Raw genomic sequence first — 13,917 nt, 5'->3', positions numbered from 1 at the left:
TCTGCTCAAGATTGCCTTGGCTATTCAGGGTTTTCTCTGGTTCCATATGAATTTTAGGATTGTTTTTCCTATTTCTGTGAAAAATGACATTGGAATTTTGATAGATACTATATTGAATTTGTAGATTGCTTTGGGTAGTATGGATATTTTAATAATTTAATTATTCCAATCCACGAACATAGGATATCTTTTCATTTATTTTTGTCTTCTTCAATTTCTTTCATCAATGTTTTATAGTTTTCAGTGTATAGATCTTTCACTTCCTTGATTATATTTATTCCTAAGTATTTTGTTTCTTTTGTAGCTATTATAAATGTGATTGTTTCCTTGATTTCTTTTTTGGATAGTTTGTTGTTAGTGTGTAGAAATACTATTGATTATTTTGTGTCAATTTTGTATCCTGCAACTTTACTGTGTTTTTTTAATTCCCAAATTAATTTATTGACTTAATGTAAAGCCAATGAAATGCCAATATTTCTCCCTTCTTCATCTTGATTTTCAAAATTTTCTAGACAAACAATAATAAAGACAGAATATTAAGGTGCTTTAAAAATTGTAACAAGGATAGATTTGCCATGCCAGATATAAAGCCTGTTATGGTAACAAAATAATGATGAAATAGCCTGGTACTGAGTAAGGATTAGAAGTCAGATAAATAGAAAAGAGCAAATAGTCAAAAAATAAACACAAAAGTATCTGCATATTGTATATGTATTAGTCAAGGTTTTCCAGAAATATACATATATTTAGATATATATCTATATAGATTTACATCTAGATATATCTAAAATGAGATGTATTATGAGGACATGGCTTACACAATTACAGAAGCTGAGAAGTCCCATGATCTGTCATCTGCAAGCTGGAGATCGGGGAAAGCTGGTGGTGTACACCGAAGGCCTGAAAGCCACAGAGAAGACGGTGTAGACTGCAGTGTGAATCTGAAAGCCTGAGGACCAGAAGCTCTGAAGGCAGCAGAAAATGGATGTTCCCTTTACTGTGTTTGGTTATTAGTTCTAACAGTTTTTTGGTGGAGTCTTTAGGGTTTTCTATATATAATCATGTTATTAGCAAATAGACAATTTCACTTCTTCCTTTCCTGTTTGGATGCCTTTTATTTCTTTCTCTTGCCTAACTGCTCAAGCAGGGACTTTCAGTACTATATTGTATAGAAGTGGTAAGAGTGGACATCCTTGTCTTGTTCTTGATCTTAGAGGAAAAGCTTTCAATTAGTCACCAATGAATATAATGTTAGCTCTAGGCTTGTCATATATGGCCTTTATTGTGTTGCATATTCCTTCTAAACCTAGTCTGTTGAAAGTTTTTATCATGGAAGGATTTTGAATTTTGTCAAATTCTTTTTCTGCATCTAATGAGATAACCATATGGTTTTTATTGTTCATTCTGTTAATGTGATGTATCACATTTATAGATTTGCATGTATTGAACCATACTTGTATTCCTGGGATAAATCCAACTTAATCATGTTGGATGATCCTTTTAATGTGCTATTGAATTTGGTTTGCTAGTATTTTGTTGAGGATTTTTGCATCTATGTTTATCAGGGATATTGGCCTGAAATTTTCTCCTCTTTCATTTCTGATTTTATTTATTTGAGTCTTCTCTCTCTTTTTTTTAAATTTAAAATATGTCTTCCTTGCGCAGGGGCCATGCTAATCTTCTGTGTATCATTCCAATTTTAGTATATGTGCTGCCGAAGCGAGCACGAGTCTCCTCTCTTTTTCTTAGTCTAGCTAAGGATGTCAATTTTGTTTATCTTTTCAAAAAACAACTCTTAGTTTCATTGATTTTTTTCTATTGTTTTTCTAGTCTCTATTTTATTTATTTCTACGCTGACTTTTTGTTATTTCCTTCCTTCTGATAACTTTGGGTTTAGTTTTTTCTTCTTTTTCTAGTTCTTTGAAGTATAACATTAGGTTGTTTATTTGAGATCTTTCTTCTTTTCTGATATGGGCATTCGTTGCTATAAATTTCCCTCTTAGAACTGCTTTTGCTGCATCCTGTAAGTTTTGGTATGTTGTGTTTCCGTTTTCATTTGTCTCAAAAAAATTTTTTTATTTCCCTTTTGATTTCTTCTTTGACCCATTGGTTGTTCAGGAGCATGTTGCTTAATTTCCACATCTTTGTGGATTTGCCATATTTTCCTGTCATTGACTTCTATTTTCATACCATTGTAATCAGAAAAGATAGTTGATATTATTTCAGTCCTCCTAAGTTTGTTCAGACTTGTTTTGTGGCCTAACATATGATCTATCCTGGAGAATGTTCCATGTGTACTTGAGAAGAATGTATATTCTGCTGCTTTGGGGTGGAATTTTCCTATTTGTCTGTTAGGTCCATTTGGTCTATAGTATAGTTGAAGTCCAATATTTCTTTATTAATTTTCTGTCTTAATGATCTGATCATTACTGAAAGTGGAGTACTGAAGTCCCCTACTATGACTGTATTACAATCCATCTCTCTGTTCAGATCCTTTAACATTTCCTTTATATATTACTGTTCTGATGTTGGGTACATGTATATTTATAATTGTTATATCTTTTTAATGAATTGACCCCTTTATCATTATATAATGACCTTCTTTGTCTCTTTTTATGGTTTTTGAATTAAACTCTATTTTGTCTGGTATAAGTATAGCTACCCCTGCTCTCTTTTGGTTTCCACTTTTTTTTTTCTTTTTAGAGACAGGGTCTTGCTCTTGCTCTGGCTTGTCTCCAACTCCTGAGCTTAAGCAATCCTCCCACCTCGGCCTCCCAGAGTGCTAGGATTACAGGCATGAGCCACCACACCTGGCCCTTTGGTTTCCATTTGTATGGTCTTTTGTGACTGGCTTCTTTCACTTTGCACAATATTTTTAGGGCTCATCTATGTTATAGCATAGGTCAATACTTCATTCCTTTTTATGATGAAATCATATTTCATTGTATAGATAGATCACATTTTATTTATCCATTCATTAGTTGATAAGCATTTGGGTTATTTGTACCTCTTGGCTATTATGAATAATGCTATGAACATTTGTGTATACGTTTTTGAGTGGAACAACCATCTTTTGAATGTCATTATTTCATTTTCCTAGATGAGGGAACTGGAAGATGAATCAACTTGCCCTTATTCATATAACTAGTAAAATGCTAAGCTAGGATTTAACATATAGGGTGCAATTAGAAAACTTACCAATGACAGAAAGCCAGGTTTTAAAACAGCTTCATGGAAAAGGAGATATTTAGATTGAGTTTAAGGGACAGTAGGAACCAGCCAAGGAAAACTCTGGGGAAAAGTAGTCATAGGAGAAAGCAATGGAGGGAGAGGGCTTTCCTAGAAGAGCCTGGACCTGATGACATGTAGGATCCAGGGACCTGGACAGTGTGGGACATAAAGTGGAAAGAGGAGTCAGTGAGGGATGAGATGGGTAGGACTGGCAGGGGCCAGGTCATGGAGAATATGAAGACTGTCTAAAAATTTGGGTTCTATCCTGAAGACTACAGGAAGCCATAATACAGTTTTGAGTCATATTCTCAAGTTGTATTTTTTAAATTCCCTACTGGCTACAGACTCTAAGAACTAAAGGACTTTGAAAGGGAAAAGCTGGGAAGATGGAATAGGGGAGATAGCATGTGTTGTTCCAAGTAAGGGAAATGCATGATACAGAGGGAGAAAATTTTAGAGCATTTAGGGAAACAGTGAGTAGACTGCCTTCATTTAATCAGGCTTGCTTGATGTCAGAAAGGTATTTGGAATATGGAGAGTTCTTATGCGGCTTCAGTTTCTTCTGGCTTAGACACCAACAACTCTGGGAACCTTCCTTAACCACCTCAGGCAGGTTTAGATATCACTCCTCTTGCTTCCACAGCACTCTGGGCCTAATGCTGTTGTAGAATTTATCGAAAGGTATGGTAGTGGCCAGTTATGTGACTGTCACTCTCACTCAGCTGAATTCTGTGAGGGCCGATTCTGTTTCTTATTCGTCACATCCAAACTGTATGGCAAACAGTTTGGGGCCTAGCACACTGTATGTGCTCAATAAATATTTGAGGGTAATGTTGTGGATCTCAAAGCTCTTGGTCCTAGCATATACTCAATTAAGTGTTCTAACTCAGCACTTGTAATACTATTGTACTTATTTACATATGTGTCTGTTCTTTTCTACTAGGCCTCTGTAGGCCTACGGACTCTCTTTGTATTCCTAGGACCTAGGTCAGTTTCTGGAATTGATAAATGTTTGTTGCATGAATGGTTAAGTAAAAGTGAATGACTAGACAATTGAGAATAGCTGTAGCTCAAGAAAAAACATAAACTATTGGAAATCAGGCCACATATTCTGGCAGTTCTACTTTTGACAAAATTGGCAAAATAATTCACATAGCTTGGAAATAATCCCCTTTCTGAGAGCAAACAAGATGTAGGTCTCATAGCAATAGTGCTCAACAAGCAGGATCTATGGTAAAGTATCTGGGAAAGACGTGTCTAGCAGGTGATATAAACCAGGCAAAAAAGTAAGCAGCCTCTACCTGGGATTCAGAATACAATTCTGTTCCCTTAAGTCCCTCATGCTGACGTGCTCACCAGCCAGACTCTGGACCTTGTCTAGACCTATACTACTGTCTGCATCTCTCTGTATTTGGCTACTTGCCTGCTTGGATTGGGGGAACATAATTGCTTTTCTCTGTCTCAGATGCTCCCCTTAGGCTTGACTCCTTGCCAGACCAGACTAGCTTTACTCTACTTCTCTGAGTCCCAGATCTGCCCATCTTTCAGATGGAGTAGAATAATACATGGCCGACAGGGCTGTTGAGAATGGAGCATATATGTGAAAACATTTAACATTTATTCATTTTCAAATATTTGTTGAGAACAGAGAACCTGTCCATAAATATTTGAGATATCACTCATATAGTGATACATGATACAATCTTTGACCTTCAGGATCTCACTGTTGAGCTAATGAGATAGAGAAGAAAAACGGCATTGCAATACAGTGTGCTACGGAAGAAGTATGAGGTTCACACAAATTGGTCTGGGCTCACACAGGAGGAGACAGTTTAATAGAAGCTGACCCAATGAGGAGCAAAGCTGCTCGAGAGCTGTCTTAGGGTCTGGTCCCCTGGTGTGCGGCCAAGGAGCCTGTTGGCCACAGCTGAGAGCAGGGCCACAGCTATATGAAGATGAAGGGAAGAGGGGGTGCAGCACCCTCAGCAACCCAAACTTCAGATTAAAGACCCAATAGGAAGCACACATCTTACCTCTCCTCTGCAAATCTGGATGCTCCTTATGATTCGCTCTAACAGGCCAATGTGCTGCGTCAAACGGAGACTATTTTCCTGTAATTGTTTATTTTCTTTATCCAGGAAAAGTACTCTAGGAATGGCATAAATCAGTGGCATGACTAGAGATTTCTGTATCGTTACTCAAAACCCACCTCCCCTTAGCTCTGGATCTTAGACCACTATCCAGATTTTAGAAGCAAATTTGGCAGAATAATTCCCACCATATTCCAAGGACAACTAAAAGTCAATAAGCTTCTGGGCTATACATGATTATTAAATATATGTGCAAAAGTATTAGAGGCACGGAGAAAAATTCTAGGAAGGAGATGATCCCATTTAGAGATGGGACTGAAACAAGAGACTCTGTATCCCTTCAAATATTGTAGCTGCACAACTAGTATCTGCTTCTGATTTCTCACATAGAAGTAAAATAGTAGCAGCAGCAGCAGTGGCAACCATTTACTAAGCACCTACCATGTACTTAGGCAATGTAACCTACCCATATGGTAAGCACCTAAAACTTTTCATGTATTAGCTTATTTTTATTTATTTATTTATTTATATTTCTTTTGCTTTTTAAGAAATTTTTAGGCCAGGTGCGATGGCTCACACCTATAATCCTAGCACTCTGGGAGGCTGAAGTGGGAGGATAGCTTGAGGTCAGGAGTTCAAGACCAGCCTGAGCAAGAGCGAGACCCTGTTTCTACTAAACATAGAAAAATTAGCCAGGCATGGTGCTGTGTGCCTGTAGTCCCAGCTGCTGGGGAGGCTGAGGAGGGAGGATTGCTTAGAGCCCAGGAGTTGGAGGTTGCAGTGAGTTAGGCTGATGCCACGGCAGTCTACTCAGGGCAACAGAGTGAGACTCTGTCTCAAAAAAAAAGAAATTTTTAATGTAAAAAAATTTTATTTTATTTTAAATTTTTATTTGTTATTTATTGTTTTTATTTCTATTTTTATTTAAAATTTTTTAATTTTTATGTATTTTTTATTAATTTTATTTATCCATCTATCTTTCTATTTATTTATTTTCAGACAGAGTCTCACTCTGTCACCCGTGCTAGGGTGCCATGGCATCATCAGCTCACTGAAACCTCAAACTCCCGGGCTCAAGCAATCCTCCTGCCTCAGGAGCTAGGACTACAGGCATGTGCCATCATGCCTGACTCATTCTATAAAAAAGACATCTGCACTCGAATGTTTATAATTTTTCTATTTTTTGTAGAGATGGGTCTCACTCTTGTTTCTCCTGCCAAAGTGCTGGGGTTACAGCATGAGCCACCACACCCAGCCTAGTAGCTCATTTAATGCTCACAGCAACCTCTTGAAATATATACTGTTATGAAGCCTATTTTATAAATGAGGAAAGTGAGGCTCAGAGAGGGGAAAGTAACTTGTTTAAAAACAAAAATAGAAATCCGTAGAACTGGGATGCCAACCCAGATCTTTCAGATTTCAAGCCTTAGCTCTTAACCACTATATAGGCTCACTTTCCAGGACCACAGTTTATTTGGGAGACATGGCAGTATCATAGTTTTGATCAAATATTTTTGTTTCAGTTTTGATTCTGCCACTGTGTGGCCCATGGCAAATTATAAATCTGAGCCTTATCTGTAAAATGCGGAAATACCCTGTGGAAGAAACTTACTCTAAGGAAAATATCTCAGTCTAATCCGGGTGACCAGATTGTGTCACCAGGAGGACAAGACAGGAAGATAATTAATGTTAAGGCCAGGGTAATGAGTCAATTGTATTGGGCACCAACAGTCAGAAGCTATGACATGATTCGAGATGAGCAATGATTTATATGGGATATATATGAAAGGGGAGACACAGACAGTAAAAGATAATCAGAGATTCTCCAAGCCTGTCCAGAGGACAAAGTGCCCAAAGCAGTGGACAGGAGAGTTTCAGTCAGCTTGGTGAGCTCTCCCTAGACTATGGTGCTGTGGTCTAGGGCCAGGCTGCTGAGGTCTACATGCTGCTCTGCCACTGACCAGACTGGGTGAGTTCCCTAACCTTTCTAGACCTTTGCTTCCTATCCATAAAATAAGGCTAGTAATAATGACTCTCTCCTGGGATTGGTGTCAGGATTAAATGAATAGAGAGAGAGAGAGAGAGTGCGCGAGCTTAGAACAGTGCTTTGCATATAGTAAGTGCTCAAACAAATGCTAATCATTATAGTTATTATTGGTGACATTATCTGTTAAGATCAACCCACTGTCTTTGCTCTGATTCTTGCCCTAAGAAAACTTTGATTGTAATTAAGAAAACTTTTATTGTAATCTTATAAAGAAGAGAATGCTCAGGCCTGCTGATATCTGAATTCTTTTCTGTGTGTAATATTAATACTTCTCATTAAAAATGAATACATTGGTATCCTGTGAGTTTCATGAATTTAAGCCATTTCCATGAGCTTGATTCTCTCTTGGTCTGCCTTGATTTCGTAGGTATCAAATGATAAAAATGAGTGTCCACTCATTTTTGTGACAGGCCAGGTCCTCAGTGAGGCAGTGCCACTATGAAAGAGCCTGTATAAATATCCAACCAGCCTCCTCCATATTTTTCTCTTTAATTTCACAATTTCTGCCACTTGCATGATCTGCTGAAAATAGCAGACAGCAGAGCAAGAGTTATAGGATAGGCCACAAACTCAAAGGACAATCTCTGGAACCATTTCTTTCTTGAGGGAGAAACATCCTCTTCATGGAGTTCATTGGACCCCAGACAAGACTGCACCTACCTGCTCTGGATTGAAGATAGCATCCATTTTTTGCTGTGGATCAATTCTTCTTGCTCTGTGAGTTGCTCCAGAAGTCTCCTTTTCTCTAGAAGCAGGATATCATTTTGGGTAGTGATCTGGTCCTGGAATGCCTTCTCCTAGGGATTAGAAAGTCCCCTAATTACCACAACAGGAGAATTATAAATTTAAGAGCATCAGCCTGTTTCTAAGCTCTTAACAGCAAATTTCCCTTATTTCCTTTTTCTCTCCTGTCCTCTAGTCTGTTTACACTTGTTTGCTAACACTGTCATTTCATTATATAATACCTAGATAGTTCGTCTGTTTATTTTGGTTATTTTATATCATGTATTTTGTTTGGACATTTCATTATTCCTTTGCATTAACATTTAAAAATATCTGAGCACACAACTTCCAATAAGGTCCTAATTGCTCTTTTTCTTTCTTTTTTTTTTTCTTTCTCCACAGGACTGAGTGGGTCTGTGGAACCAATGCTCTTATCTATATTCTAATTCTATAGGTATCAAAGCACCAACAAATACAACTAAATTCTCTGAAACCCCATCTTGAACTTTTTCCCATTTAATACATTTCCATTTTCTTTGTAACTATATTCTCTTTGAGGCAAAGGGAGGAAGATGAGAACACAGCCACCTCATTTGGCAATCAGTGTCAGGATCTCAGTCGGCATGGCGAGTCAAACTTGTAAGCCAGGTGCTGAGACTATTCTTGCAGTGATGATGCTAGATGATTTCTAGCCTGACACCATGTTTTACTTTCTACCAATAATTTTCCCCAAAAGCAGTAGCCACTGAAGTTACAGCTAAAATGATAAAGGGGTGCATTTTGTGAAAAAGCACCAACATCCTTGTATTGAAAGAATCAGTAGATACTAGTAGATATCACTCTTGGTGAGGGGTTTAGAGCTCAAAGGTGTAGAATTGCCAGCCTCACTTCACTAATGCCTGGTCAATAATAACAGGCAAGTGCCTTCACCTTTTTGTGTTTGTTCCTCAGCTGCCAGTGGGGAGAGTGGGTGGGTGTGGGAGAATAACCACCTGGGGCAGATGGGTGGATCACAGGGTTAAGAGAGGAAACTTCACATGTTTCTTTTACATACGACATTAATGTAGATCACTCAGAAAAGATGATTCCATCTATTATTAAAGAGGTATAAGGAGCCGGGCGCGGTGGCTCACGCCTGTAATCCTAGCACTCTGGGAGGCTGAGGCGGGTGGATCGCTCAAGGTCAGGAGTTCGAGACCAGCCTGAGCAAGAGCGAGACCCCGTCTCTACTAAAAAATAGAAAGAAATTATATGGACAACTAAAAAATATATATATAGAAAAAATTAGCCGGGCATAGTGGTGCATGCCTGTAGTCCCAGCTACTCGGGAGGCTGAGGCAGGAGGATCGCTTGAGCCCAGGAGTTTGAGGTTGCTGTGAGCTAGGCTGACGCCACGGCACTCACTCTAGCCTGGGCAACAAAGTGAGACTCTGTCTCAAAAAAAAAAAAAATTAAAAAAAAAAAAAAAAAGAGGTATAAGGATAGAGATTAGATTATGTTCTGAAACAAACCACTCCAGATTTTAAAGTCATTGTCCAGGACCCTGAAATGTTTAAAATAGCCTCACCTGCTATTATTTAAAGACATTTAATCAATAATGTGTTGGTAAGGATTGAGAATAGAAGCAGCCATCACACAGATAATATTCTATGCAGTTATAACTGGATTAGAAAGGATAGTAAATGGGGAAGGCTACTGATACCCTGTCCTTTGGAAATACCATATTTTCTTGAACCAAAAAAAGAAAAAAGAAAAGAAAAAGAAAATCAGGACACCTGCTGTGATAATAGGATAAAATATTTGGGAAAACCTAGTTTGGATGGTCACAACAGTTGGAAGACTCAACTGGCTCATCATATAAAGAGAAAGCTGAAGGAATGAAGCCAAAGAAGTGGCATTATTTTTTTGAGATTTAGGAAGCAAGCCCAGCTCTTTAATGCTCAGGGATCTGGTCCATGGGTCCTAAAAAAGAACTCCCAGATTTATACCTCTGTGGCATTAAAAGATCTCACATTAAAGCCACATGCAGAGCCTGGGGGTGGTGGCTCACTCCTGTAATCCTCACACTCTAGGAGGCCGAAGCAGGAGGATCCCTTGAGCTCGTCAGTTCAAGACCAGTCTGAGCAAGAGCAGCCAGGCATGGTGGCACACACCTGTAGTCCCAGCTACTTGGGAGGCTGAGGCAGGAGGGTTGCTTGAGCCCAGGAGTGTGAGGTTGCTGTGAGCTAGGCTGACACCACAGCACTGTAGCCCGGGCAACAGACTCTGTCTCCAAAAAAAAAAATAAATAAATAACATCTACAAAAAATTTATTATGTTCCAGGTACCACTTTAGGAATTTCATGTTTTAATCTTTACAAAAGCCTTGTGTGTGTAAGGTAGGGATTATTTTCCTGATTTTACAGATGAGGAAAATGATACACAGAGCCTTGTCCAAGGTCACAGAACTATTAAGTGGCAGAGCTAGAAACTGAATCTGAGTCTGTCTAAGGCCAAAGCTCATAGTGCTCTTCAATGGCAGTGAGCAAGATCTTATTTGGGATTGCCACATATTTCTTGGAGACCTGTGGTTCTTTGGATAGGTGCATTAGTTTCCTACAGCTGCTGTAACAAAGCACCACAAACTGAGTGGCTTAATACACAGAAATGTATTTTCTCACAGTTCTCAGGGCCAGAAGTCTGAAATCAAGATCTTGTCAGGGTAATTTACTTCTTCCCTGTCTCAGAGTGAATTTCTGTTCCATGCCTTTCTCCTAGCTTCTAGTGGTTGCCAGTAATCCTTGGTGTTCTTTGGCTTGTAGCTGCATCATTTCAATCTCTCCCTTTATCATCACAGGGCATTCTTTCCCTGTCTTTGTTTGTATGTCTTCCCCTAGTCCTACAAGGACACTAGTCATACTGAATTTAGGGTTCACCCTAATCCAGGATGACCTCATCTTAACCAATTCCATCTGCGAAGTCCCTATTTCCATATAAGGCCACATTCTGAGGTTCCAGGTGGACGTGAATTTGGGGGGACACTATTCAACCCAGGACATTCAGGAAGAAAGAAAGCATGCTTGCTGAAAGTAGGAGGCTGTTTTTGAAGACTGGAAGTCAGGCAGTACATGAAAGTTCTCGAACTTGCAATGTAGAATTAGGTTGATGATATATCTTGTGGGCCCATGAACCAGGATTGCTACTTTCTTCTGTATACTTTCCATAGTCTTTTCCTAGTTACAAGTCTAAGCTGGATCTGAATCTCTGAAAGTTTGACAGATTAATGACAAAATAGGAGGATACTGCAAAAATACAATTTATTTTTCCTTTCTCACTCCATTTTAGAATATCAAGATGATTTTTTAGATTTACTTTTTTTTTTTAGAGGCAGAGTCTCACTATGTTGCCCAGGCTGGAATGCAGTGGCTATTTACAAGTACGATCATCCCACCCTATAGTCTTGAACTCCTGGCCTCAAGCGATCCTCCTGCCTCAGCCTCCTGAGTAGCTGGGATCACAGGCACATGCCATTGTACTTGGCTCAAAAGTATTTTTTAAAACTAAGAATACACTATTGGTGACCCATCTGTTATAATTATCAAATGTTTCATTGTGTATAGTCTAGGAATTATTGACCTGAAGTTCTAGGATATTCAAGGGAATGAATGAAATTACATAAATGGTTTTAGTATCCTTGACACATAGTGGTGGTACAATAAAAATTTGTTGGATGTAGAATTGAGTATTTTAGGAATCAGGACAGAGTTTTCAAAATTCTGAAATGGGCTGGGGATCTTAAGAAAGAAGGAAAAACCTTACTGGCCTAGTCAGTTGCTCTCCACCTTGAATTTAAGTAGTTTAATAATCCCAAGACCATTCTTCATCTGATTCCATTCATCTGTCTCATTTCCTTCTTACCCATGCACTGATAAGTCACAAGGGCAATAAGACAAGACTAAAGAAACTATGGATATTTAGAAAAAAGCTTGAAGGCACTAGTCAAGGATTCATAAAGGAATAGGGATCACCTGTTTTTCACTGGCATTTCTAAGTCACCCTGAAGTTTGAGGCAAAATGAGGGCTACAAAAAGCAGAAAGGAGTTCCTGGGGGTGGTTTGGAAGTCTCTGCTGAAGGGTATTTAAGAAAAGGCATTTAAGGCCGGGCGTGGTGGCTCACACCTGTAAATCCTAGCACTCTGGGAGGCCGAGGCGGGTGGATCGCTCGAGGTCAGCAGTTCGAGACAAGCCTGAGCAAGAGCAAGACCCCCGTCTCTACTAAAAAAAATAGAAAGAAATTATCTGGCCAACTAAAATATATATAAGAAAAAATTAGCCGGGCATGGTGGCACAGGCCTGTAGTCCCAGCTACTCGGGAGGCTGAGGCAGTAGGATTGCTTAAGCCCAGGAGGTTGAGGTTGCTGTGAGCTAGGTTGACACCACGGCACTCAATCTAGCCAGGGCAACAAAGCGACACTCTGTCTCAAAAAAAAAAAAAAAAGAAAAGGCATTTTTGACCAGGTGCAATGGCTCACGCCTGTAATCCCAGCACTTTGGGAAGCTGAGGTGGAAGGATCCTTTGAGGCCAGGAGTTGGTGACCAGCCTGGGCAACATAGTGAGACTCCGTCTCTACAAACAATTTATAAAATTAGCCAGGCGTGGTGGTGCACACCTGTAGTCCTAGCTACCTGGGAGGCTGAGGCCAGAGGACTGCTTGAGTTCAGGAGTTCAAGGCTTCAGTGAGCTATGATGGTGCCACGGCACTCCAGCCTGGCAACAGAGCAAGACCCAGACTCTTAAAAAAAAAAAAAAAGATGGAAGGTAAGACATTGATCATAAATTGGCAGTACAGAATATTTGCAGTGTCCAGTTGGGTTTAACAACACTATGGGTCTTACATACATACTTTTTGGCAGGGCGTAAAGAATTACACACATTGAAAGATGGTACAAAGAAGTGAAAACAAGGTCTATGAAGGGGCCACAGATAATTTTAAAAATGAGTGGGCTTTCTCTAAATGGCCAACCACCAGCATCATTGGTGAACTCTTCACCTTTATTTTTGTTCTCACCTTTTCCACTTGTTGTTGCAGGGTTCCAATTTCTCTTTCAAGTTGTTCAATTCTCTCATCTCGTAGTTCCACTTCATGAGTTAAATGATCCTTGACTTTTCGAAGCTTGGCCTTGTGCTGGTGATGTCTCTCATTGTAGTTTCTATAAAAGTAAATTTGAGTATAGGCACACCTGAACACAGTTAAAATTTTTTTGCCTCCTCAGTATGCATCTTTCTTGGGTTTCCTTTTCTTATTTAACTCAGTGGATACTTGTCTTGCCTTGCATCTTCTTGTCCCCACGTTGAGGAATGGACCAAGGATAATCCCCTACATAACACTAGCTTTAATCACTCCTAAGGACTCAAGTCTTTGGCTTACCTTGGTCTTGAACTGATGGTTGTGATACAGGTTTAGCATCTGAATTTAATTTAGGAAATTCCTTGACTTCTGACCCCTGACATTTAAATTCTTAATCCTGCCCCACTGATTCAGTCATTAATTTAAAATTCCCTAGTTCTTGGTTATACCCTTGGATAGTGATAAACCCACTTCAATCTTATCTAATTTCCAAATGACTAGGCCTGCTCTCAGTCCTTGCATTGAGTCCGGACTTCTAAATGCCAATTCCATATAGGTCCCTGCTCAAGAATCTCATTCTGACATAAATCTAAGTTATTACCAATAAGCACATAAAAAGATACTTAATATATCAGCCATTAAAAAAAAATGCAAATCAAAAACACAATGACAGGCCGGCCCGGTGGCTCACGCCTGTAATCCTAGCACTCTGGGAGGC

At 39.2% G+C, this 13,917-nt stretch overlaps 1 protein-coding gene and 1 non-coding gene across 2 annotated transcripts in view; both read right to left on the bottom strand.

The window, feature by feature from the left end:
- CCDC30 (coiled-coil domain containing 30) overlaps positions 1-13,917 on the bottom strand; it is a 141,542-nt gene that overhangs the window by 3,105 nt on the left and 124,520 nt on the right. The window contains exons 13-15 of the mRNA XM_069479162.1: positions 13,140-13,281; positions 8,029-8,165; positions 5,265-5,379 (exon numbers count right to left, since the gene is read on the bottom strand). Coding sequence (XP_069335263.1) covers positions 5,265-5,379; positions 8,029-8,165; positions 13,140-13,281 — 394 coding nt within the window. The remainder of the gene's footprint in view (positions 1-5,264; positions 5,380-8,028; positions 8,166-13,139; positions 13,282-13,917) is intronic.
- On the bottom strand, positions 1,621-1,727 carry LOC138391075 (U6 spliceosomal RNA). The gene has a single exon (XR_011234714.1). It is a non-coding gene; the product is annotated as a U6 spliceosomal RNA (small nuclear RNA).

Source organism: Eulemur rufifrons, chromosome 8 (genome assembly GCF_041146395.1).
Source record: "Eulemur rufifrons isolate Redbay chromosome 8, OSU_ERuf_1, whole genome shotgun sequence".
Taxonomy (NCBI): domain Eukaryota; kingdom Metazoa; phylum Chordata; class Mammalia; order Primates; family Lemuridae; genus Eulemur; species Eulemur rufifrons.
Note: the sequence above shows the minus strand (reverse complement) of the source record. Positions and strands in the feature narration are given on the sequence as shown.